General features: G+C 39.8%; 1 protein-coding gene across 1 annotated transcript; it reads right to left on the bottom strand.

Moving 5' to 3' along the window:
• Positions 1-686: 686 nt before the first annotated feature.
• TECRL (trans-2,3-enoyl-CoA reductase like) lies at positions 687-26805 on the bottom strand. The gene is made up of 11 exons (XM_031553050.1): positions 26761-26805; positions 23517-23561; positions 22880-22968; positions 13526-13641; positions 10879-10984; positions 9123-9195; positions 7921-7964; positions 4531-4588; positions 3213-3298; positions 2743-2788; positions 687-1824 (listed from the first exon to the last, which is right to left on the bottom strand). Exons 5-11 carry the CDS (start codon positions 10885-10887, stop codon positions 1697-1699), a joined length of 444 nt encoding a protein of 147 aa, XP_031408910.1. The 5' UTR covers positions 10888-10984; positions 13526-13641; positions 22880-22968; positions 23517-23561; positions 26761-26805; the 3' UTR covers positions 687-1696.
• Positions 26806-27768: the final 963 nt, after the last annotated feature.

The raw sequence follows: 27768 nt of genomic DNA on the forward strand, positions 1-27768 counted from the left end.
CACAAAAGCAGGAAAAAAAGCCTGTGACACTGAAGGCCCAACTTTAGGCTACCTCGGCTTGGAAGTCTTGGAATTAGACATGGGGAAAGATGAGGTTCACTGCCATGCAGTCCAACAACCTTCCAGGTGCAAAAGCTAAGGATAATGGAATCAGGGACCTACTTCAAAAGGAAAAGATTGGATTTTTGTTGCAATTAGTAAACTTCAAGGCCCCACAGAGAAGCAAGATTGCAAAATGATGATTTTCTCATGTATACCAGTGCATGCAGCGTGCTGTGATGGTAACATCCTAAGCAATGCCTGTAAACTAACTTCATATAAAGTTGCCAAAGTGAGGGGTAACTGGGTTTCATGTGATGGGTCATATTAAATCTGAGAAAATTAGGTCTGCACTGAATAGAAAATACTGCCAGAAGTATTTGCAGTTAACCATTTACTTCCTCCAATAGTACAAGAAATATCAGCATATTTAGAGCTCAAGAAGGAATCTTTTTTTCCCAGATAATTAGCAGTCCAGACAAATTTTCTCAAGAAAATGTTTGTGTGAGGACAATGGTTTTGGTTCAGAAGGTGAATGATGCTTGTGGCTGAGATTACTGAGATTAGGTGAATGTAGAAAGATAAGTTATCTGTGATCAGAACTTTCCCTGAAAATCCCAGGAGACAGAGTAACACAGAAAGATCCATGAATGTGCACAAAGTTGGATTTATTGCTATTCATGAAGCAGCTTGACACAATTTAAAGTAGTTTTAGCAATTCAAGACCACATCCCAAAATATCAGCCACGCGTATTTTTTCAGTCTGCTATAGTGTATCATCATTTGTTTATACCTAGTCTTTGCTCTTTACCTGATTTTAAAACTTCAGTCATTTGCTACAGGAGCTGACACCCTTCTCTCCCATCCTCACATATTGAATGACCAACAAATAATGCACGGAGGTAAACAGCTCCTGGAGGTGCTTATTTGGCCTAAGCTAACTGTGCTTCTTGTATCTTGAGTCATTCTGGTAGCACCTCACAAACTGTCCCCCCCTAAGACTATGGGGCTGATCCACCTGCCTGAAAATGAAAGAGAACCAGACTTCCCTGCAGTGACCATTTGAAGCCAATTTGCATTGAACAACTTGCTCTTGGATTCAATTAAAAAAAAGAAAGAAGGAAAAGCTTTGTAAAACTAAACTGTTTTAGCAGTATAGCAATCATTCTTTGTTGTGATGCTTTAGAGGATTTAAGGCAGAACAGGCTGTTTCTGTGCAATTTAATAGAAATGAGGCTGGGAAACAACTTCTGATGCAAAAATCTGAGAATCTGGTCAACATCTAACACCAAAACTTAAAATCAAGCAGATGAGGTGTATGTATTTCATTAATTTTAACAACCTCCATGCCCATTTAAACCAGATAAGTACTAGCCTAAAACTGAATATAAAAAATTTTCTCATCCTTTCCCAATTAGCTCCATGCAAAAATCTAATTAAATATCTTTTAGCAGGAATCAGGAATTGAAGAGAGGCTTGGTTTGGTTTGGTTTGGTTTTTTTCCACTTAATTAGAAGCTTTTTAATCTGCTAATTCTCTGAAAAAGGTATCCAGTAGTGCTTCCTCAGATACACTTCGGTTGGTGAATTAAATGGCTCATTTACTCTGAGTTAGCTGTTGAACTGTATACACTTAGGCTTCAGCTTTCACCAAGAGCTCAGAAGACGATAGGAATCATGGCTGCTTTTCTGCGCACCTCTGGATAAAATTTCTTCAGGTACAGCTTGTGTTTCTTTTGGGCCCAGAGAGACATCTGGATGACCATCAGGAAAGCAAAAATGCCGACTAATAGAAAAAGAAAAAAGAAAGGATTGTTTTCTTTTAGTGTTTGCTTCTGTGAGTATATGAGGGTTTACAAAACAGTCTGCAGTTTCTTCTGCACTTGGCTACTTTCTGCCCCTGCAGCATCCCTACATTTTCAGGTAATTTCCACGCCTGGACGTGCAGCACAAATATTTTTATCTTTTCAAACAAAACTTCATTATCTCTTTATTTTGTCAGAACAGAATTTAATCTGCTTCTGAAATTCCTCTTTTTTTTCACTTGTAAGCAAAGTGGGGCTACTTCTGTGAGTAACTTTTATTGGTTTCTATTTTGAAATGGAGAGAGAATTAAAAAGTGAATGTTCTGGAAAGCTCAGTCCAGGGACCATATTTGTATAGGTATTTAGGTCTCTAAGGATGCAGGAAAATACTGAGCAAGATTTGCAGATGCTGCTAATCAGGTTGTTGTTATGAGCTGGTTGTTTGATATAAGCAAATGGAGAAATGTTAACAACTTGTGTGCATCTTTAGTCATTGGAACTACTAAGTATGTCTGTTTTCCTGTCCCTATTAGAAGTATCATTTCAGGTTTAAGTGAAACGAATGTTCCCTATATTAAAAATGTTTGACTGTAAATGAAATTACAATTTTTTTTTTAATTAAATTTCAAGGTTTTTCCCTGTGAAAACTGAAGAAATAACAGTACTTCATAAAAAGCAGAGAGCATGTTTTGATCAAGGGAAGCTCATGGGGTATTTCAGTAGTGCTCATGCTCCCCAAAGCTTTCCGAGGGGAGCACTTTGAAGGTCCATACAGTCATGTCACGAGGGAGATTTGATGGCAATATTTCACATGATGTAAGTTTGTGACACATTTTAGATTTACAGAAATCATCTCCGCAAATAGTTTTGAAGCTGTCTTTGTTCTGTTTCAAACCTACCTGGCAGGGTTTGTGTCATTACCGTGAAACTAATCCAAGACCCAACCTGTTGCAGAGGAAAAGACACTGTTAATTGTATATTTAAATAAAGCAAAAGGGAAAGCTTTTGGAAGTGACCGCTTCCCTAAGAGCTTCCCCTGGAAAAAGACCCTGACACTTGCACTCCACAGGGGAGAGGAAAAATGGCTGGAAAGGGATGGCCCAGTGGGCTGGATGAGGGTGAAGGGGTGGGTGGTTAACTGTTTGATCTGTGGGGAGTCTGGAGTGGAGGTGAATATATACGTAGTCATGACAGTGGCATGAGGAAAGAGATCTGGTGGAGAAGCATTTGTGGGAACAAGGAGACTGAAACAGAGAACAGAATGGTTGGTGTACAGGGAAATGGATGGAGAGTGGCAGATGTGCTGAAACACAGTGTTATTCAATATAACAGCCCACCCTTTGCAAATAGGTAGGAGAAAGTTATGTACCTCATAAGTATAGTTGGGACAGGATACCAGCAAGAAGAGCCACGTGAAGGGGTTGTAGGTTGGACTTGGAAAACAGGCTTTGTTTCCTTTACAAAAGAGAGGGGGGAAAAAGCAAGAAAAAACAAACATGGTTTTATTACAGGGAGGAGAATATGGCCTTCTAATAATTTGCCTGTGTAACAGGCATCACTTTGGCTGGCATTTCCAAAGTACAACTATAGTCAGAAAATGGTGTGAAATATTTGAGACAGAAAAAGCTCCATTTTTCCCAGTGAGAGCACTGTTTAGTGAGCCATGTGTTGGTTTTTACAGGAAAGGTTTAGCATGTCCAAAGGATAAAACCTTTGTTCAGAGAAAGAGAGAAACAAGTAGTTTAACGCGGAGTAGCCGGAAGGAGAGGCCTAAGGGCACTCTTCTGGGATATAAACGACGTGGCTGTCTTATTCAGCCTGACTCAGGAACATGAACCTGTCCCCTCTTGCATGCTCATCCTTCATCCTTGAGTAGAACAGGAAAACAACTCCAGGACTAAGAGCAAGGCTCTGTACACCAACAATTATGCTTATACACAGTGTGTTTCACTTTTGAGTTCTGGCAACAGCGCTATTTTTAATGCCTTTAGACACTGAGAATGCTAAAATCAAATAAGAATATTTTGCTTTTGGTTCTTTTAAACTGCTTTAGACTTCAGTGTATGAAGTTGATCTGTACCATGGTGAGGTATTTTCTTGAAAAGAATGCTGTTGTGAGTAATTACACTGTTATTATCTGAAAATATATTTTATTTTCCAGTATATGCAGTATATCTATCTGGTCTATATGCTTTTTATTCTCAAGGTACAAAAGATCATGAAAAACCCATGCTTGTAGCAGTGTTTAAGAGCCTGCACGTGCACACTTACATGCCCACATGTGGGTTTCTCTTTGTGTATTTGTACTTATCTGTATATGTATCTGTGCATGAGATGGTTATATCTATAGAAAGTCCGCAATATAGTTTTTAAACTTCTGAAACTGATTTCAAATGAAATTCTCTGTTGCCAGTTAATAGGATGCTTTAGAGAAATTCCATGCTTAAATACATATTTAAATTGTAGGTTTTATAACTAAGATAAATTAGCTACAAGTTTTGGAACAACAACAGTGTTGCTAATGTTTCCTTGTCACCACATTTATTTTGAACACATTGCACTGATGGCAAGGCACCTACTTAATCTTTCTCTATTCTGTGCTTGTATATACATAAATTACTGTATATCAGTAGAAGACGGATAGGTTAAGCACACTTCAGTCTTTAATAGACAAATATAAAACAGACCTGAATGATTTTGGTGAGCTAATGCTACGTTGATAAAGTGATTTCCAGCTTCACACATCTGCAAGACATTAAAAACATATTTTCAGTTCAGCCAAAAATGATGGCTGTGTTACAGAGCATAACCAGAATCTCCACTCCACACTTAGTCTTTGCCTCCAGAACTATAGAATCATAGAACTGTAGAATGGCCTGAGTTTGAAGGGACCTTAAAGCCCATCCAGCTCCAACCCTCTATTGTGGGCCGGTTTGCCAACCACAACCTCAGACTGCTCAGGGCTTCTTCCAACAAAGATGTGTACCCCAGAAGGACTTCTGCACCCACCCCATGGGAAATGCATTCTATGCATTTCAGTGATGACAGTGTAATTTCATTTTATATCGAAAGATGCCCTTATCGGAAAGAAAATTGTAGATAGCATTGCTGAAGAAAATTCTTCCCCCCTTTGGCAGAGATATTTCTGTGTTTTTTGTTTGGAAAGTTTAAACCAGATCTTCTATTAGCAAAGCTGTTATTCTGCATGAATAGGTAGTCATGGGTCTAACCCTGCAGTCCTTTTGTGTGATTTTTTTTTTCATTTACAGCTAACTGGCTATCATCTGTCATAAACACCAGATATAGAACGTTAAACTGGCAGAAAAGGAAATTCTGAGATAAGATGTTGTATCAGAAGTTATAATTCTATCCACAGCATTAGGTATTTCTGATTATGAGCTGGGAACATAATTGTTTATTATTACTTCAAAGAAAAAGGTTTCAAAGTTTAAAGAATTCATACTGACATTACAGAATCACAGAATATCCAGAGTTGGAAAGGACACAGAGGGACCATTATGTCCTACCCCCGGCTCCACACGGTACCCAAAATCAGATGCTATGAGAGTGTTGTCCAAATGCTTCTTGAGTTCTGGCAGCTCAGTGCCATGCCCACTGCCCTCTGGAGAAGAAACTTTTCCTTACACCCAACCCAATCCCCTCCCAGTGCATCTCCATGCCATTCCTTTGGGTTCTACCACCAGTTACTGTACAGCAAAACAGATTCATGCTCTACAGATAACACCTACTAATTCCATAGTCAATTAAAAGTTTAAAAACCAAAGGGCATTTCTGTAGGGATTCCTATTGTCTTACCTGACTCTACAGCTGGATTCTGCTCATAAGTAGGTCTTATGTCCTTGTTGAGAAATGTGGCTGGTAATGCTCGATGTCAAGAACTGCTTAAATGTCAGCTAGTCCTTAGTGTCTCAGAAATGTTAAATGTGGGGCAATGAAGAACTGCTGAAAGAAGCCTTGCCATCTTTATAATGTTGGACTGTTGAAGTCTACATAACATTTCCTATCTTTACAACCTTGTGAGATAACCATCCCAGCTTTGAGTAATTTCTCTAAATAGGAGAATCCTTCAGAAGAGCCTGCTGACACTCTTCCAATTACTCTGTACTGTTGTTTACAGCAGCTGCAGATGTATGCACTTAAATCAGGATATGTACTAAAGACATGTATTAAAGGCCTTAAAAGAGGAAAAATAAATCTTTCAAACATTTTATTCATAAGTTTTAGAATCCTGTGAAAACAGCTTCAAATCACTTTCTTTTGTATATTGCTGTTTTAAACTGCTGGGGAATCTGCCAGCACGAAGTCTGAAAGCGAAAGTTTGTGTTTCCATGGCTGTGAATTTCTCAAAAGAGCTGTAAGAATTCAGACAACAGACAGTTGCTGCTGCAGATCTGAAGGGGATGGCCCTATTTTATATCAAACACCCTCAACCAGGCTCTTCTCCGGGCTTCAGCATACACTTTTCCGTAGAAGTTTCAATAGAAAAGAATGGCTTTTTGTGAGCAGAGATTCTGTTATAAGTTAGTTTTACTGGTAGCACTGAATAGTCAGTTTGCTTGGCTTCAAGTAATCCCTGAACTTGGGAAGGCTTCAGGTACACCGCTACCCACCACAGCCGCCTGACCCTATAATAATGTGGGATTATTGCAGCAGCTGCACAGCGCCAGCTGTTTGGGTGTGCAGACTCCTTCCTCAGAGCATCTTGTACGTCTTTGCTATACCTTATTTGCGCAGGAAAAGCTGAGGACTGCATGGCCAAACCCCAGACAAGTACTGCCAGAACTGTGGTCTTTAAGGGTTCTGATTTAGGAAAGCATTCAAATTTTAATAAGGGGTTGTTTGAATGCATCTCTGAACAGTGTTTGCCTGAAGGACAAAGATGCATTACTGTGTCCTCTTGCTGTTTTATTTCTGTAAATTGATCTGCAGCTGATTTTTAAAGAGGCTGAATGCTTCAGTTACCTACGCTTGTTCGGGTAGTTAATACTCAGCCTATTTCCAACTACAATGCCAGTAGAGGACAGAAGAGAATATACACGTGAGAATTTCTTACTCAGCCTCTGTCTCAGGACAATAGGTTCATTGAAACATCATGTTCAGCAAGTGCTGCACTCTGAGTGATCTGTGGTTGAAGCTATGCATTTTCTTTTATTTCACATGAAGAACATACTGAACTTCTCCCCCTCACCATCTAATTTACAGGCATTTAATTCTCTCAAGAGGCAATTTCTTTCAATTTGTGTTGAATGCGGGCATCTTAGAAAAGTTTTCTCATAAATGAATCAGGTGAATTATTTCTTACGAAGACCTCCAAGGACATCAGTCTTCTAAAGCCACCCTGACTGCTCATGGCATCACTCTGTTTTCATGAGACCAAAATGCTCACAGCCAGCATTTCTGCCCAAAATGGAAAGCTGCCCAAATACCAGGAAGTACCCTTATCTGAAGGACATAGTTAGTGGGCACAGTGGTGGTGGGCTGACAGTTGGATTAGATGATCTTAGTGGTCTTATCCAATCCTAATGATTCTATGATCTCCTTCCAATCTGCTGAAAAATATAAACGCAACACCTGAAAAGGGGTTTATCTAATTATAGCTAATTATACACAAAGGCAAGCTCAAAACTGCTGAAAAACAAATGCTGCCAAAAAATCCTTCATCTCCTGCACTCTCCTTGGCTTCACCCATTCTGGGAGGGATGATTAAATCTTTCAGGGTATGCATTACTACTTCTAACTCTGCTTAGGATAGCTTCTTCTGTTTTAGAGCCTTCAAGTTCCAATCTGTCTAAATATTAGTGTTTTGCATGATTATGACTCTGACATATTTCTCACTGCTCTCACATACAATGCATTACATTAAGGCAAATAATACTAGGAGACTTGCTGGCCCAGAAACCTTAATATCCTTAATATAACTAATTCCAGTCAAATGACACAGGACTGCAGAAGTGGACCTGTATAAATAGACATGCATAGCAGCATTACTGCATTTTGCTAAACCACGAGTTCTTCCTATTGCAGAATAATTTATAAAAGTTTTACTTTACACTTACCAGAAAAGCAAGGGCAGCAAGAGAAACTTGTCTGTGGCCAAATGCTAGAAAATAGAATGAAATTATAAATTGAATTTTACAGTATGCACATGGTTTGCTATGGGTGAAATTAATCTAGTGCTGAGAAGCAGAAATACGTCTTTCCTGACAGAGTCTGCATAAAGAGTGGATATTATCACACAATATGAAGACAATGCAAATAGTATAGTCACTCCAGAAATGCCAGTCTCTTCACCACTGATCCCAAGGTAATTTTCACCTAACTTTTTCTAATATTTGCCAGCTTCCTACATTCAATTGCTTTGTTAAAGCAGTTGGTGTTGTTATATTCCTTGGAAAGGTATGAGAAGGAAAAAAGTGAACGTCAATGGAAGAAACAGGCTGGAAATAGCAGTTCTGTCCATATGACTTCCTGTACCCAGCCTTCTATCTCCATTAGCAGTACTGTAGGGTGTTCGTCTCCAAAGATTACAATTTTCCTACAAACTGTGGTCACGACTGAAGGCCACAAAACATGTGCATGTCTCTCACTCCACTGAACAAGATTCCTCAAGCCTTTACGTTTGAGAACCCTTTTTCTCTGACTGGTACACAACTTCTCTATGTTGTCAAGGGCATATCCTAAAAATTCTTCCCAGAACAGGTAGCACTTAGCAGCAGCTGAGCATGTAGCTGCTAAACAGATGTTCTTCATAGGCCCTTTGTCAGCCTGGTTTAGTGTACAGCTCCTCCTTGCCTTTATTTATCTGTCCCCAATATGACCATCTGTGGATATGGCTGTAGAGGTCACCATCTCCAGCATCCAGAACAATCCTTATCCTTTTTTTTTTACTAATACATGCCAAAGAGGTGGTGATCCAGCATTGACCATATTTACCTATCAGTGTTGTTTTAAAGAAGTGGCAAACAATTAGACATTAAAGGTATAAACCTGGTGTCTGGCTTCAAGCTGCACCTACTGAACTGATGGTCCCGGCAGGTAAAAACATGTCTTGGAAACCTTCAGCCTTGTTTGCATCATTACTGTTAAAGCCACACCAAATTCAAATATCTTCTAATGAACCACAGCAAATTAAAATAGAATTTATGTTCTATTTTGAAAGGATCTGGGGCCAGAACATCTACTGATTTTGTAGGATTTGAGGTTGCTCACCAAAAACTTCTTAAAACCAAGGTCAGTTTTGTGCTCTGCTTATACATACACGGTGGCGTATATCGGGGATGGTTGATGTAATATGCAATCCAAGAAGTGAATCCCCAGTAAAAGACACAGCCCTGGAATGGACAAAAAACATATATATATATATTTTTGTTGTTAGAAAGGGTGATAAACACGTATGAACTGTAACTATAAATTCTACTATGTACAAAACCCAAATGACTACTGAAAGGCTTTGCAGCTGCTTCTTGAGAATATACAGAATATAGATCTTCTAAGATGTTATGAAGCCACTAAAAATAAATTAAAAAAAAGGATGCACTGTGTAAATTTTTCAGTGCCTGTTGAATGTTTTTCATCCCTGTTGTAGGAACTGACATTTGTTTTCTTCTCCTTATTTGATTCTTGCACTGAAGGGCATATTTCTCTGAGTAGAACTATTAAAAGCCTAGGGCTGGTTAAAAGAGTTGAGCTGTGACAATACCATAAACTTAGCATTTCCAGGCAAGATAGATCTAGCCAAACAGAACACTAAACCAGCTGAGATAATAAAGAGCAAAATCAAATAAACCAATTTTAACCCTGCTGAAAAAAGGTGTGCAGTGCCTTTGAGCTACATGTCATCTACCAGCGTGGATTCAGCTCTGCTACATCGACTTGTGAAAAAGCAGCACCCCAACTTTGCCTGGTGACCAAAGGCTTGGGAAGGCCTCAGCAGAGATAATCTGATTGTGTTCCTGTCCTTTTTAAGGGTCACATCTCTCATCCTTTCTACAAGGGAGAAGTCCATACTCACCAGCCCACCAACTGAGACAATCATGGAGACTGGATAAAGCTTTTCTATGTGTCCACACTGTACCATCTCAGGGAGAGCAGTGAGCTGGGGCTGGCTACAGCTCCATCCCAAAGTATGGGAGCAGGCCTTCTCTTTATAATTTTTCTATGCCTTTTGTAGAAAGTGCATTAATCACAGACACATGGGAATAAGTTACTGTGGGTCTTTAATTCCCACATGCATGAATCACTTTAGAAGCAGCACTGGCTCCAAAGCCATGTAGGTGCTCTAGCTTATATACCTCTTTATTGTTTTTTTGTATTGCATCACAGCATTCATGGCTGGGATTCTCATTAGCACTTTTCTGAGTCAAGTCGCCTATCCTGGCCGTATGTTTATCACCTTCACTGAAATGCTCTATGTATTGCAGAACTTTCAAGGAAGGCTCTTTCCGCATGGGGAAATGGGGTGATGCAAAATGAGTTTTGAATACGTGAAATAAAAGGAAGGAGAGCCTGTGAGATAATGATACATGGCTGCAGTTCAGGAGACAGAAGACTTTAGGCAGCTTGATATCTTCTTTCCTGGTGCTTCCATTTATAGAATAAGGGATATATTTATAATTTATTTGTAACTTCATTTTAACTTCCTAATGCAAAGGCTGTCTCTTACTCTGTATTTATATTGCACCAAGGAAGTGGAGTGTGATACTGTCAGCATTGTTCATTGTTGCAGCACCGTATCTCATAATAAAATAGCATTCAATCTGAAAATATCCTGACATGACAACCAGCCCCTTGGGTGGATGAATCAAAGTGGACACTGACATGCAGTAGCTAAAACGGACATTGATTTCAGTTCATGTTCCTGGGGACAAGGCCCTGAGATTTTTTGCTATTTTTATATTTTGACTAATCATTATTTATTGAGCTAGAAAATAAACTATTTTTATTTTCCTATCTTCTTCCAAGGTTGCCTCAATGTGAGGATATTCTCTCTTACACAAAATGAGATACACAGTCACCTTTATCATATTTTTCAGAGGAGTGTGCTCTCCAGAAAACTTGTGAACAAATAACGTCTCCAGAAGATGTCTGACGTAGTGCAAACAATGGCAGAAGCAAGCCAAGCTGGAAGAAAAAAAAAAAAGAAGAAATAAAGGAAATGAAGGTAAATGAAAGATTGATTTTTATTATTTCACAGTTTAATGACACAAAAAGAGTTAAGGACTAATATTCTTAAACAGTGAAATCGTGAGATTTAAGATTTTGTCTTAATTGAAGCATCTGGAATCAAAGATTAATGGAATAATTTTTCAGTACTATACAAAGTTGCCTTCATTTTGCATAGGAACAGCTTCTTTTTACTAGCCTTGAATTAAAAAGAGCTCCTCGAGCTCTCAGTGTGATGCATCGCCCTGACAGGACATTAAAGCAGGACAGCTGTGTATACAAGCAGACATCTGCCGTGCTTTTCCAAAAGAAGTCTCCCATGTTTTAAGGCTACCTTAATGTTCCTGCAGGATGTGTCTGACATTTAAAAACATTCTGAATAGCTTCTGAATGGTTTCCTTGTCCTTTGCCAACTTGACAAGCTGCATGGCAGTAGTTTGTATTTCATTTCCTTACGGACACAAAATGAGATTTTGTTGCAAAGTTAATCCATTCTGATGAGTTTTTTGTTCCCTGTTACAAAGAACTGAAGTAATTGTTGTAGAAATTATTATACTGATTCTCTTTTGAGGAAGATTATGAAGCAATATCAGGTGCTGCTGATTTGCTTCAGAGAATGAGTTGAAGCTCTTAGAGACTGAGCTTCAAAAACAAATGTCAAGAGTGATTTCTTGTGGTATTTTATCTTAGTTACATTTACCGTACTACCAGAGTCTGTCTCAGTGCAAACCAATTATAAAACATAAATGAAAAGTGGTTTTCTGCATGTGAAATCCCAAATACTTTTATGCATCTTGTATGGTATCCAAAGTCAAAGATTAAACAATTTCAAAGTAATTAAACCAGAGAGATTTGAGCTAAGAAAATTTCAAATGATTAACTACTTAACCAAAGGCCAGAGCAAACTTCCAGCTTTGCTGGGAATTTTAAAATTAATTTGGCTTAAGATGTGGACCTCAAACGTGCATCCATTAAGGAGCAGTCACTTCAATGATTCTGAATACCTCCTGCCTGGTTGAACTTTTTCTGAAATTTGTCTGTTCCGAGCTACTGAAAACTATCTCTTCTAAGTAAATGAGCAAAAGAAGGAAGGCTTTGGCTTGGAATTCAGCTATTCTGTATTCTCATTCCCACTAAGTTCCTTAGCTTCTCTCCAAGCCTCTGTTTCTCCATCTGTGAATGGCAGCATCACTCAGTGTGTTTCTCTGCTGTATACCAGCTCCCTCAATCCTGCAATTACAGTATAGAAAAAGAATGCTAGAGGAAAGCTGCATTATTTCTTCAGGCTTCCTGTGTACCCTTTCTATTCCAGCGTTCTTGGTTTTCCTTGACCACCTTTTACCCTCCCTCCCACTAATGCCCCCAGAATGAGGAGAATCAAACTCAACTGCATTCCTTAGTGTGAGAATTCCCACCGTGGTGCAGAGCCTGGAGCCTTCTTGGCAGCTACCATGCTTTACTGCTTGCCACTTTCTCATCTGTAGCAGTTCTTGATCTCCCTCATCAAGCAGATCTCTTCTAGAATCCTGCAAAATGCTTGGAACTGTCTGAGATCCTCAAAGTTTATACTGGTTGACTGTCATCTCTTCATTTCTTTTCGATTCTAGCAGACTAACCAGGCCACATTTGATAGAATGGAATCATAGAATCATTAAGATTGGAAAGACCACTAGATGATCTAGTCCAACCATCAACCCATTTCCTTGTGGTCAGCAACTACTGTATCATACCTGAGCTGTTTTGTTTTTCTTTACCATTACAGTGATGGAGAGAAGCAAAGGTGCCAGATTTCTGCTTCTGTATTTATGCTCCTTTTTTTTTTTCCTGTACAGGTAGATACAGTATGCACTTTTCACTCTTCTGTAATACTGGCTGAGCTCTCACTTGTGTTTGTCACTTGAATGTTTTATTTCTTAAAACTCTCAGAACTCACAGATGTATTGCGTGACCCTGAAGAACAACTATGCTTTGAAGAGCTTAGTTTCAAAAAACAGATTAATAGTTCTGAATTCCTGTGGTGCTTCTCTTGAGTTTCTCAGTTGTTCATGACCTGGCTATTGGCAAGCAAACCTCTTCAAACTCCTTATTCTTACCTGGGTGAGAGCTGTGCTGTATGCTGGCACTACCCAGCTTCAAGTAGGAGGGCACTGGGAAAAGACTGAGGGGTAGAATACCTGAAGTTTTATCTTCTTCTCTCTGTCAAGTGTGGCTTTGGGTCTACTACCCTGTGATTATTATTTAACCTCCTGTTCAGGCTGTGTGTCTAGAGTGCGAACAATTAGGGGCATATACTACATCTCCCATTGCAAGCAGATGCAGTGACCATTGCAACTGTAACTCTATTTTTAGTCAGGCTTGAAGAGAACAATCTGCAACTCTGAACTCTGGAACCAGTCTAGCTGAGAAGGAGTGCTGCCTCCCACCCCGTCCTGGATACCCAGCCACCATCCACCCCTCCAGCTCTCTGTCCCCAGGACATGATTCACGAGTGTCACTTACTGCACCACTGGGTGGCGGAAGTTCTTCGTAGTTTCCACTTGATCATAAATAGTTGAGAGACGAATGTAAAAGAGCAGGTATATTAGTAGAGGCCCGGTATATTCTGTTAGAAAAAACTAGGAATGAAAAATAAAATAGCTGGATCAGAGTGGGAAATTTCACCAATAAAGGCATGAGAAAAAGAAAGATCCTATCCACAACACCCATTCATCCTTCAAATGTTATTTCAGCTTAATTTTGAGGACATAAACAACATCTAGGTATTTTTTCCTGTCTCTTTAGCAAAGGAGTAAAATCCATCTAGCAAATGAGTGAGATTTCTGTGCAGAATATTAACCCAGTCACAAAGATTTTGTGGAAGATGGTGAAAATCACAGTTATCTTTATACTCTTGGCTGTGCCATCAAATGCCAATTTTGAATGTAAATACCACTGCAAATGAAGGCTCAGAAACTGAAGGCAAGTTGTGTTTTGCTGGTGGTTTTTTGTTGTTGTTTTTTTGGGGGGGAGGTTTTTTTGGGTTTTTTGGAGGGTTTTTTTTTTTGGTTACATGATACATCAGTTTACAGCCAACAGTGTATGAGAGAAGGAAATGTAGCTCTGAATCTCGGTTGCTTGCAGAGTCCTCTGGAAGTGAGAGATCATGGCTCAATATTTGGTGGTGGGTGGAAGAGTGAAGCCAATCTGCCTGATGTATGATGCTTGGAACCTCTGTTCAGTGATGTTCAAAGCTTCCCTGTGCAGGCATCCACAGAAGCAACCTGCATGGATTACAGAATCCTACGTGTTTATGAGGGCCGGTAACTGACAAATCATAACTCAAGTGCATCGTATTGCTTAAGGGGTAAAGATGTTTAACTAACAGGCTAGGGGAGCTACTTGTGCTGCTGTAGAACTGTAACAGGTGAATACCTATGGCTTAAGGGAGCAACACTCAATTTAGACTAACCTTCTCAAAAATAGAATTTGGCAGGCACTCTGACCCTCAGTGCACTGTTTCTCTTATCTCTCTTCTTAAGAGATTTGAAAGAAAATATTCTCATCTGAAATATTCTGCAAATAGTTTTGTTGCTTTGGGATCCCCAGCATTGTTTTATTTTCCCCTACTACAGGGGGAAGCTTTGGAAATGTTGGCCTTTAATAGCTGGACTGTCTCCAAAAGTAAGAGAGTTGAACATTCTCTAGAGGAGAAATGTCGAATTCTTTTTTCCACAGGATACTGTGACTTCTGTGCTATGTTTAGACTGCGTAATCCCAAGAGCAGTAACGCATGTGTGCCTTTGAGCATGGAAACATTTCATCAAGGCTAGTCTGGGAGCCCACATCATTGCAGAACACACCACAGCTACGGGATTATTGGATTTTCATCTTATTAACAGTTGCACTGGTCTATTCCCGACAATTTAGGGACTCACTGCACTAAGTATTCTACAAATACTGTAGGAATCTGCCTCTGCTGTTAAAACCTAATACATAAAATATAGGCATTGATGGATCCAACACATTAATCGCCCAGGTGGAGACACGAGGTCTAGGATCAGCTGTGAGATTTGCAATCAAAGTAGGTATTGTCTGACCAGCAGAGCTGTATTTGCCTTTTCATGACTGCATCATATTGCTAGAACATAGTTGAGATTATTAGCGTTCACTTTTTAGAAGATGAGGTTCCTTTTTTTTTTTCGACATGTTGGATGAGTTCCACTCTGTTTCCCTCTGCTCCATCTCCCATCTGCAACTTCTGCTCTCCTTCTCTATCCCATTGATTTTAAATTCACTGAAAGTGAAAAGTGAGTTCCAGAGAAACTCTGCTACCAATACTACAAGTTCAAGCAAGTGGAAGGGAAAGTAGTCTTGAATTAACACCAAAATGCAATCAGTTCTAACCACTGACAATCAAAGACAAGCACCATCCTTTTACTATTGATCTTCAGTGAATATTTATCTTCTGCAGAAATGCTGAAACAGCCAATATTCAGAAGAAAATTACTTTTTCTTTACCATCCTGTGGGCCTGCCTAGATTATTAGGTGCAGCCAGACATGGTGGTCCGTAATAAACACAAAGGTCTTTTTCTGAAGGAGTGCTATATCTCTATTACAATGTTCATAGCTCAAAAGAATTCAATTCATTAACTCCCTGAAGAAACTGTCCCTTTTTTTTCCACATCTGTACACTCTATGTTTCTTATTTCATATCACGCATGTTGTCCATTTCTCTTATCCTTCTCCTATCTTTTCAAGTGTCTGGCATTATGTCCTGTAGTTAGGCTAATAGAGAAGTTTCCAATCTGCTCATGTCCATTTCCATCATTCAAGAGATGATGGGAGAATTGGGAAAATAATTGCCAAACAGCGATGGATTCTGCTTGAGCAGAATGGTACTACCTCCTTCCCTAGAGTTTCCAAAGGCCCATCTCTTTTTTAATCCTTTGTTCAGGTTATCGTGCCCATAACACCTTGCTAAACTAAGTAACGACCAGGTCAGGAGTTATAATCCCACACTTTGTGAGGCAGAGGGTATATAGAGGGAGAGATGAATACGATAGAGGTAAAAGGAGGTGTTTAAAGGGTTTTGTTCTCTGTAGTGCAGAGGGAATGAGAGATGAATTTCCTGGCTGGTGGGCACAGCTGGCGTAATGTCTGACACTGTCCCAACAGGATGACTGCAGGGGGTGGAAGGATTTCTGATGTGAGTTAATAGCATATTGTGTACGGTTTGGGAAAAGGCAGGAAAGAACAAAAGGAAACTATAAATAGAGGGAATGGAGTGGAAAAAGCCTGAATAATGTGCAAGAGAACCTTCACAAACAAACAGCCCATGGATTAGCAATCTTCAGATGAAGGCATCAGCTAATTCCTTTCTGTAATGTTTACGACTTGCCCTTTCTGTAATCCTGCACAATGCACCAAAGCTTGTATCATGTTGCCTTTTGGCATAGTCTTACATTATCTCATGTATGACAGGCTGCAGAGTGGATCTGAGAAAAGGCCATACAACCTTTGCCATGCTGTTCCATTCCCATAACTTGTTCCATCTCATGTAGGGGCAGTTTCCCAGTTTATTGGTGCTGGTGGTGATAGTTTCTTGTCCACTGCCAACACGGCAGCTTGTTTCAAGCAGGGGAAGTGATGTCTGTGGTGTGAAGGCAATCCCTGAAGCACAACAAGGACTTTGGGCCACTGCATGAAGCTCTTAGCACAGCAAGAGGTAGACGAAAAAGCTTAAGCATGTCCTGGGCAACTTGGATGGAAAAACAGCTGCAGGACATAAATTATCAAACAGATGGAGCATAGTTTCTCAATAAATGTGAGACAAAGGCATTGGTCACAGGTTTGAGCCTGGGTCAGACTGAGACATTATGTGTGCATAAGGGGGAGGATCTGCTGGTACTACAAAGACTGTTGCTTTGTGCATGTGTTCAGAAGGCAGCTGGGATTTCTGAGAAACCAGAGAGAAAAAGACAGTCCAATATCCCCAAGTTCCCAAATCACATTAAACTTAGCATCTAACTCCCTTAGACTCATTGTACAATTTCAGTGTCATGTATTCTTGAGCTAATAATCATTAAGAAACTTCATTATTTCTACTTTGTATGCTGTGGTGTCTCATTAATGGACATATAGTTACCTGGGGATGATAATGGCATCATTTTAACTTCATCTTTCAATCTTTGCCTTTTAAAATTTGTTGTATTTTCATGTCTGCAAAAATCCTCAGCAGCAGTAAAATCAGGTAGTAAAATCCTTAAAGGCTTCTTCAATATTTAGTGATTTTTGGTCCAGTTTTCACGGAACTGGCTGATCCATTCTACGAAACTTGAACAGTGCACACAGAGACACCTAAAGCTTCCCTCGTCTGGGCAGATTTCACAGCGACTCAGTATTTACGAGTATTTAAGGCTGCATTGCAATACTTATTGCAAATACCAGAGAATAGGAATGGATTTGCTGTAGGGTTTTATAGGCAAATTGCAGCTGACTCGGGAGCTGGAGAGTAAACAGTGATAGATGGCTCTGCTACCTGAGCCTGTGCTTCCTGCAAGGGAAAAGGCTGAGGAAATCACTGCTTCCTCCCATCTTTTCTTCCAAGTCCAAGCTGTCTGCACTAAAATCTGCCCTAAAATTTGTATTCATCATCTGCTATGTAGACATCTGAATGAAATGGTGCTTATAAACACCTTGCTGCTACTAATAACCTCAACTAGCTCTTCCACAGCTCTTTTCATCCAGAAGCCTCAAAGCGCTTTGTAAAAGAGGGAAATACTATTATTTTCTTGGCACGGAGATGGAACATGAGATACAGAGAAATTCAGTCAAGGTCATCACACAAGGTAGGCAAAGAACCTCACTCTCTCAAACTATGGGTCACTCCTCTTTGTGCTCGCCCCACCCACAGTGCAGGGTTGGACAAAACTTCTCCATACAAAATAATTTTGACAGACTTAGCACATTTTAGAGGGACTAAAGCTTCTCACAACTTTGTGTGAAGACTGACAAACTGCAGGTGTCCCTTGTTTCTCTGATTACACACCGGACAGGGGCTACACTTATACACGGAGTCGCCTCTGGCTCCTTTAGCAGCAGAATTGGTGTAAGCATCAAGCTGTGTATAACAGCAAAAAAAAACCAGCTTGCTCTTTTTATGTTTAACGAATTCCCTCCACCTTCTCTTTGCACGTTAAGCAGTAAAAACTCAAGAGTATTAGTGTAAACACCTAACTATGGGTTATGCAGCCTTTGTTTTGCTCAAATAAGCATTTGCCTATCTTACAATTAGTTTTCCTAGTAGCTCTCAACTCACTTTGGTGGCTGAAGAACGGATGTCCTGGCATGGTTCATCACAAGCTGGTGGCATTTGTTGCCGAGACCAGAAGATAGAATTGCAATAGTGTTTGCCATATTAGAAACAGCATCTGAGTAATCCCAATCGACCAGTTGCATCATCTAGGCAAAGGTCTCCTTTTCCTTTATCAGTTCATTTAGTGCTGCCACTGGGCAGTAACATAAAGCCACAAATATATGGCCCAAGGAAAAGCACAAAGAAAATATGTAATAAAAGGCAAGAAATGCAAATGCAAGCTGCTCTCTCTCGATAACCCTGGAGGTTGAAAGCTATTAGACTTAATTAAATGAAAAATAAAAACAATCTTGTGTGGGCAGTTTGCCTTTGTGAAAAGTTACAGTGTTGTGCAAGTTCCCACAATTTGACTCCAAGCAGTCCAAGACTTGGCCAGCTGTACCAAGGTAGAGCAATGCTCACTATGCACGGCATCTTGCATTTAAGCAGAAAGCTCTACCAGGCAAAGACTGCTAGCTGTACTGTATTTGTATTACAAATAATTATGGTAGGAAACGTAGCTGTAGAAGAAATAGTGACTTTTTTTTTCCTGGAGATTTTCTATGATTAAATTCTCTATTGATCCAAGAGGTTAAGCAATCAGAAAAGGTTTGGGAAGTTCTTTCTCCTTGGCAATCTGTGCTGTAGCCATTCTTAAGCTGCCAACAGATTTGCATGGACCCACTTGTTCTGTTTCTTTGGCACTCACAGTTCTATGGAAGGGTTACTCAGATGGGAGGATCCTGTCCCACAGCTGTATTTGAATTGGCCAAAAAATTTGCAAGGTCTATTAAGTGTCCGGTAAGAAATACATTCTCCACCTATCCATCCTGTACAGCCTCAGCTGTTTCTCCTAACTTGAGCTCAGATTCTTTCCTAACCAATGATCTTTCAAGTTTTCTTTCATTTATCTTCTTCTCATTGATCCATGTTTGCTGGGAGTCCCAGACCTTCCACTCCTCCAATTTCCCCAGACCTCTCAGGCTTAGGTGTTAGTTTCTACATTTCTAAGTTTAGCAGATTCTTTTTGCATAGAAAAAAATATTGAAATTATTCCAGGGGAAAAAAAAAAAGTGTATATTTTATATATATAAAATCCTAAACCTCCTAAATACGGTTCCATTTTTTTTTCAGCCAGCTTTATCATAGAATCATTACAGTTGGAAAAGACCACCAAAGTCATTGAGTCCAACCATCATAGCATCATTATGGTTTACTTAAACAAATTTATTGAAGTAGTAAACTCAGAATAATTTTTTTTTTTTTCTTGATTATTTGTGGGTACCACAGAGCTGTGTGGAATCAATCATATAAGGAGGGTTTATAGTGTGTATACAAGAGGGGTGCTGTGCAAACATAGAGGAAAAATAGTACAAACTTAGCTACAGTCTAAGCAAATGGAGCAGTTCTGCTGCCAGCCTCAGTATTTTAAGGCTCCCAGGGGTCAAAGTATTTAAGCAATCCTTAATTTTAACTCAGTTACAAAAAATATTTACTGAAGTACTGTGTTTCAGGGTTAATCTTTCTTACAAAATTCACAGACTTGGAGGTGAAATATATTTTTCACAGTTCTGTGCTGTTTTCTCAGTTCTATTTCAATCCTTCTGGTAGCCAGCCCAGGCAGCAACTAAAAAACAGAAGCTGATAAATCAGAAACTGCAATTGCTGCTCAAATAAGGAAAGCTTTAGCACGAGCCTTAGTTTCAGCAGGAAGAATGTTGGTTTTTTTTCTTCTTTTTGACAAAGGCAGTAGCATGTATTTCTAGCAGTAAAATGTCAATAATGTTTCCAGAAGTCACATTGTATGGGAACTGCTGAGTCATGGCCTGAACCACTGATGGATCACCTGAGGCAAGGACTGGATCAGCATTGGGAGCACAGGTGAAGGTAATTCAGCTGTGCAACCAGAAGGGGTAGAACCTGGCTCCGCCCCTCCTAGACCCCATTTAAGGGCTGACTGCCACTAAGGGAGGATCTTTTCTGGAGATCCCTTCTTTGTGGAGTTTTTCATTGTGAGCCTAAATCTTTGAATACAGGTGAGCATGCTTTCTGTTTGTTCCTTTTCCATCTCACTATGATACTCTTTCCAACTGTGCATTTGTTAACTTTACACACGTGCTGCACTGCAATATAGAAAAAGAGGTCTCTGTCAAACATGCTTAGACCCCAAATAGGACAAACTTAAAACAAAAGCTTATCACTCCAGTGGTGGGAATTTCCAGCACCTGTGGGAGTACGGTCTCTGTAGGAGACATACAAACTGCAAACTCAGCTTTTGTTTGTGTCTTTGCAGCATTGGGTAGCACATTTCAGGTATACCTGCCAGGTGGAATAAGGGAATTGATAATGTACAGAAGAGAAGTGTGTGCTTCAGCTAATGTTTGTCTTACAAAAAAGAAAGCATGTCAGGGGGAATTTTTTACTGAGGGAGTGCTGAGGCTCTGGCACAGGCTGCCCGGGGAGGTTGTGGATGCTCCATTCTTGGAGGTGTTTGAGGCTGGGTTGGATAGGGCCCTGGGCAGCCTGACGTGATGGGGGGCAGCCCTGTCAGTAGCAGAGGGATTGCAACCAGATGATCTTTGAGGTCCCTTCCAACCCAAACCATTCCCTGATTATATGACTTAGGGACTTGGTGTCCTTGATTCTCAAGTGATCGCCCCATGTGTGATCTCCAGTGATATGAGAAGCCCCAGAAGATCCATTGCTGTGCTTAGTTTTCCGTAGCCAGAACCATGCCTGATGCATCATCCCTTGGAGCAACAGCACATCTCCATATGTTTCTGTGTCTATTTTTAAACTGTGGACCTGAATGTGGCCCTTTGTACTTCAGCTATCCTTTTGCTGATGAGGAAGAAGTATTTTTATTCTATGCCTTGTTTATTTAAATGTCAGCCTTTTAAATCAAACCCGTCCCTGTGTGCATAAATCTGATGGAACAGCAAGGGGGTTTGAATGGAAGCTCTAAGCATAGTAATAAGAGCAGTAAAACTATACGTCCTGTGTACAAATACATTCTTAATTGCTGCTGTTAAAATACAGTCTTTTATGAACTCTTTCTCTATTGCTGTAAACTACCTATAATATAAAATCTCTCCGGTATTTAAACTAAATGGCATGGCTAGGAAGAAGATATCTCCTGATGAATGAAGACAATTTAAAATGTGGAACAGAACAGAGTAGGATGAGTATTCAAAAAGCCACAGTCAACTTTTTGCACACACACACATCAAATCATTAAAAAAATGCCACTGCTTGCAGTATCGGTGCGTAGTCATAACTGCTCTATTTATAATGCAGTATTAAGCTGTAGTTATGTTACTGTCTACTGCTACATAAACCATCAGGAAAGGAGAGAATAAATAAGGTTTGTGCAGATTTCTTAGTCTCGCTACTACCTCACTACTTGCATTACTCACTACTAGTGCGAGACCACACTACTCGCACTTCTTGCTCTGCAAGGAAATTGCATAGTTGATATTCCGAAAGGGGTACTTCAAAAGGCTGCAGCAGAGGTGGGATGGTTTTGGGGGATACAGGATCTCAGCTAGCATTCATCAGTGTGGCCCATGGAAATCAGCCTCAGCCTTGGTAAATGCACATATCTCTACCTAAAAATGAGTAGGGGTCTCGGAGTATAATCTACTCCAATTCCACTTCATAAACTGATTGTCACCACTTGGGGATTTCAGTCCTCTCTTCAAGCTGGGAAAGATAAATATAGGTCATGTTCTTATTCTTGGGGGTGAAAACCTCAGAGATTGAGCACTGGGAGCAATGTGCTAACCTGGTGAATGAGAAACATATGTGACCTTCAGCAGGACAGATAGATATGTGATATCATAGCACTGATTCAGAAGCTCGCTCTTCTCAAAGTCAGGAGCTATTCTAGCAGTGACATCCACCTTAAGTGTACTGGTTAACTGATAAGGAGCACGTCGATTTCTTTTAAGTGACTTGTAGTAATACTTACTAAACCATAGTAAGAGGAAAAAAGTGCTATCATCTGCAAACCACTTAAAGTCATAACACTACTGAGCATATTCTGCCGGAGATCCTTGGCCTTGCTACTCTCTCATAACAGTTCTTTGGGTAAGCAAAGAATAAGATGGTTCCATGCAATAATTCTCCTGCTTTAGTAAGAGGATTACCAGAAATCCGTATTTTGTTTTTTAATAACCTCCACAGGAGCCTTGAAGCAAATGAATGTACTTGGCAACAGGTCCTACACAGGCATATAAACCCTAGATAAGCTAAAAAAATTTAAATTGTTTTTTTTTTTCCCTTGGGCAATATTGGTATGTCCGTTTTTCTAATCTTTAATTGAATGTTAGAGTTAGCATGTTGATAATTTGGTTTAATATCAATTTAATTCTATTCAGACTGTGGTAAAGTAATTATACTATTTGACGTAGGGAAGGACAGGCTAAGGAAGCTGAGCAATTTGATTCTGCAAGACATTGTACATTAAGACGTGTCATGCTGATTTTTGCAAGGCCGTACTTACTGTGGTCCAACTGACCTGCTGACCCAGGTCTGTAAAATATAGTGTAATGATGGAGGATGCTGCAAGGCTTTGAATGTTAACAGAATCCTTCAAATAGGGCCCATCTGGAATGACAGAAAGGGAAGAGAAAATGGCACAAACTGCAGACATCTCATCTGTTCAGTGGCTTAGCATAATGCATAGGCTGCCCTGCTAATGGTCATATAGTTGAACCCTTTTCTTTGTGCTGAACTCTACTGACTATGCCTCAAATGTAAAAAGCACTGTTTGTTTTCCATTTCATTTTGGTGACTTGATGCTTATTTTCCTGGTTATCAGCTTATAGTATTTCTATGAGAGCTTCTCTTCCCTCTTTTTCTCAAAAGAATGAGACTGACATGACGCTGGGTGGCAATGCACAGGAATTGTTTTGATGCTATCTAGACCATTAGAGAGACACGTTTCATAGATTACTTTTAATTCTGTCTCCCAAGACTAATGGGAAAGTCAATGTTACACAGCCTCTTGGTCACTGATGACTCTTGATAGTTTTTGTCTGAACATTCACGTTTTTAGGGTATAAGAGGTGGCACTATCATCGTGATGAATGCAAGTTCTTGGGCAAACTTGCCAAAGGCTTAGTAATATGTTTAACATCTGTATGAATACTTACTGCGTTCCAGTTGCAGGCCAACACGGGAAGGGTACCACTGGGGACCTGTTCAAATCACAAAGCATGGCTCTTAATTTCATGGTGTGTGATCTAAATTTCTCTCCTTGCTAGTATACTTTTTAGCGGATGGCTACGAATATGAGGTTAAAAAAAATCTTCCTTGGGTATTAACTATACAAGGAGAGCACAAGAGAGCTAAGAGAAATGCACAATACATATATATAGTTGGAGCAGAAATCTGTTTTCCCCAGTCAGGTGCTGGATAGGCCCAATCTCTCTGTCTGCACATGAAAAATGCAGAGTGCATGCACCACTGTGGAGTATAAAGACAACCATATTTCTTACAATATTTGCCAAAAATCCATTTTAAATGGAGTTAGTCTAGCTTCTACTCCCAACGTAATGCTTTTTGTACCATCCAGTCCATAGGGATGGTTTAAGAATATAAGATCTGGCTAGGAATATGCAACTAATGCTATTTCTTAACCACAGATTCTCAGTCAGTAATCCCATTAGGCAGGTTGTGACACAGAAAGCAGAGGTATCTGGGTATGTCATACTGACATACACATGATTTTCCATGTTGCTCATCAACTTAAGGATGTTCTCTAGAAGCAGTTTTTTTGAATGGTCTAGTTTAAAGACTGCTCTCAGATGTACAACAACAGTTGGATGTTGCTATGAGATGCTCTTTGATTTTTGGGTGGAAACCAGACAGTTTGTTCAAAGAGGTACCAATCTGTGGCTGCTTTTGTGTTGCTCAGTGCAGAGCAAGTAAGTGCCAGAGAAAGATTGCAGAAAAGATGATGGCTATCCAAACAGTTAACTTTTCCCATTCTGTGTGGTACCTATATTTAAGAGGCTCAGAACCTACAGCTGTGCAGGCTGGAAGGGGAGCAGCCTGGATCAGATGAGGACCAGCATATTCAGCACACTCTCATTTCAAAAGCTCTTGAGCTAAGTGTGAGTTTTGTAGGCAAGGACAGGTATTAGATTAATGTGCCAGCACTAAAGCAGGAGGTGAGAAACATCCATCAAGTATGGCACAATTTTCTTTTTTTTTCAAAAATCCGAAAAAAACCATGGCTATTAAAGATAACAGAAGGAAGATAAAGAAAGAGCAGCGGTCTAACTTGTTGAGAAATATATAATTTGCTGTGGGATAGCAGATATCAATAGTTATTTGGGATCTTGAAAGGCAGTGTACCTTTGTTAAACTTCCCTCAGCACCCCCCAATTCATACTACAGTATGTTTCAATAAAAGACAATTTACCTAATCCTGTGAGAACATGCTTTTAGGCATGACCCATAATCTGCACAAGGGCAAACAAAGGTTGTGTTTAAGCATGTCATCCCACATTTCCAGTGGTTTAGCCCAACTGCACTGTTATTTTTGAACATACTCAAAGATCTAGTCAGATGGGAGAGTGCCTTTGCTGCTGCTTGTCTGCAGTGCTGTTGTTATCACACTGCTGTGTCTCAGATTTCCAGGCCATCCTCCATAGAATACCATGTGTATTTTGCTGGAAGGACTGGAATTAATTATGATTAAGCTAAATTCAGCGTCAGAAGCAGCTAAATTAGGTGTCTAATCAGCACATCAATTAATTCTTGCTACTGCCTGTCAGAACAGGGGCTTGATGGCTCCCTCCAATACCTGGAGCCAGCAGAAGCTGGTAGATTAGCTTCACCTACCATCAGCAGGAGTTCACAAGTGCCTGTACTCCAGACAGAGTAAGTAAGTACTCATTAAAGACAAAGACATAGCTGCAGCTGAGTGCAATGCTTGACAGCCTCTTTGTGTTCCCACATCTGGCAAAACTCCTCTTGTTTCCAGGAGCTGGAAGGTTTATTTTTTCCAGGGAATTTACTTTTAGTAGTGTTTACTTCCTAGTTTATTCTTATTATTATTCATAGAATCACAGAATGGCTTAGTTTGGAAGGGACCTTAAAACCCACCCAGTTCCAGCCCCCTGTTGTGGGGGGATCAGGCTGCCCAGGGCCCCATCAGTCTGGCATGGAGCACTCTGAATACATTTCCTTGGTGCCTTATGTAGAGATTAATGGCAATCTAAGCACAGGTGACTGAAGTTTATCTTGCAACTCCTACTGAGTATAAGGATAGTCATGACTTATTTTCTACTCACTACTACAGTGAGAGTACATAACAGCTTGGCATCCTCAAGATGTCATGTTCCCTATGTGTTCCTTGGGATCAGCAGAGCTGCTGTGTTCCTGTATGCAGAGTTCATGATTTGGCTCAGCATTTCGCACTTGGACAAAAGCTGTAAAAGGAATTTAGTTTGCAGCCCACTTGTATATCCCAGACTGTTTTTGACTTTCAAAAAAAAGGCAGGCTGACCAGAACCTAAGAAGGACCATTATGGTTCAAACCATTAGTCTGATTAGTCAACATTAAATCCTTCAACATTTAGCTAGTATTGTGGTTTCTCCACTGTATTTTCTAGGTTTTTAGTATTTCTGCAGAATAACTTTCATTCCATTTCTTGCAGCGTGCTTAAATAGCTATTGAAATAGCTTCCTGGTTTTCCATCTCCTACTTGATTCTTTCTATTCTCTTGAATTATCCTTGAGGATTCGGAATGTATTTCTGTCTTTAAAACTATCATCCCCGAATACATGCATGTGAGCACTTGAAGGCTTTCCCCATTCCTTATCGGAAAGAATATTCACAAACCACTTGATTATTTTTATTTTTTTTTTTTCTTCCACTGTTAGGCTGCAGACAATACTCCTATGTGTATGTGCTTTCTTTATTCTGGAAATGTAAGTAACTCAAAGTGACTGTTAATCCATTTACCTTATTCTGACTTCTGTCATGAATCTGTTCTGGCTTTGTGGGATGTTTTAGTCCAAAACAGAAAAAAGCCAAGTAAAGTAAAAATCTTTTAATGCTATTACCTTAAAACATCTTAATTTTTCCACTACAAGAGCAGAAGATGATATTTTCTTGGAAAGTGACAGTGAGGTAAAGAAAGTAAACACTGAGTTTGCTTTTCATATTCTGTTTTTAAAAATGAATGTGAAGAAAACTGTTTGATTTAATATAATATCTGCCAGCATTTAAAACCAAAATTTAAACATAAGCCAACTGATGCGTTAGAAGGAAGGATATGTAAAAGTTGATGGCTACCTTTAGTTTGAACAAATCCATCGAATGTAACCACCTGCTAATACTGGAGATAAAAAGATGTGCTATTGAACAAGCATTCGAACACTTACTAAAAATGACAGCTTCCGTATCATACCCAGTTGCCAATGCTTCAGTTCATTCCTTGTTCTGTAGTTAATTACATGATCAAATGCCTATTTATCACAGTGCATTTATGAGGTTGAACAGACCTGTGTGAAAGCAAAGGTTGAAAAAAAAAAATACATGACGAGGATCTCTCCTACTGGGAAACTGTGTTCTTTAGGATTCAACCCTGCAAAAGCAGTTCCTCTGGGGAACAAGGAGTCTAAGAAATGCTAACAGAAGCTGATGGACACAGTTTAGAGAATTAGCATATTGACTTTCTGTGAACAGCTAATTTTATTATCAGTTAAATTGTTTGCTTCTCACTGTTTTTCACCAGGCATGCATCTCTTATAACAAATAGGGTTAATAATTACAAGCAATACCTGCTGTGATATGAATAGGATGATGTGAACAACAAAATTACTGTAATCAATCAGCAGCAGTGTGTTGCTTAAATTTGCAGAAGTACAGGAAATTCTGGGGAACACTGGCACCGATAGCCTTTACATAGTCACCTAAGGTCAGACATTAGCTGAGGAATGTAACAGCCCTAGCCTGTATGAACTGAGCGTGCCTGAAATACACTCATCGCCTTAACCAGACTGTCATTTTGATATGTCTTGCAGGAATAAGAGATTGCTAAGAAATACTTAGATACTGCTGTGGAGGAGAAGGTGTTTTTATATGCAATATATGGAGACAAATATAGTGACACACAGTTTATCTGAAAACTAACTTACTGAGGTCTTTCTTTGACAAGTAAATGCTGAACAAATATAGTCATTCTGTGTCCGTGACCTTAAACAGCACTGGTCACAAATGTTCTTTCTCTGGGTTGGAGCAGCGTACAGAGTTATCACCGTACTGACAATCGCAGCCTTGCTGGACTGAGGTTTGCCTGCCCTTGCTTCATGGAGCTGACAGCAGGAGGCTGAATGCTGAAATGAAGTGAAGCTGTTGTTTTCTGCTTTGCTTTGGAAGAAAAGGCTGTG

The sequence above is a fragment of the Meleagris gallopavo genome, chromosome 4 (assembly GCF_000146605.3).
Source record: "Meleagris gallopavo isolate NT-WF06-2002-E0010 breed Aviagen turkey brand Nicholas breeding stock chromosome 4, Turkey_5.1, whole genome shotgun sequence".
NCBI lineage: Eukaryota > Metazoa > Chordata > Aves > Galliformes > Phasianidae > Meleagris > Meleagris gallopavo.

Coding starts and splice junctions, on each gene's coding strand:
- TECRL (XM_031553050.1), bottom strand. Junction 2,789..3,212: donor GTCCCAACTATACTTATGAG/GTACATAACTTT, acceptor CCTCTGCAACAG/GTTGGGTCTTGGATTAGTTT. Junction 1,825..2,742: donor AATGACACAAACCCTGCCAG/GTAGGTTTGAAA, acceptor TTTTTCTATTAG/TCGGCATTTTTGCTTTCCTG.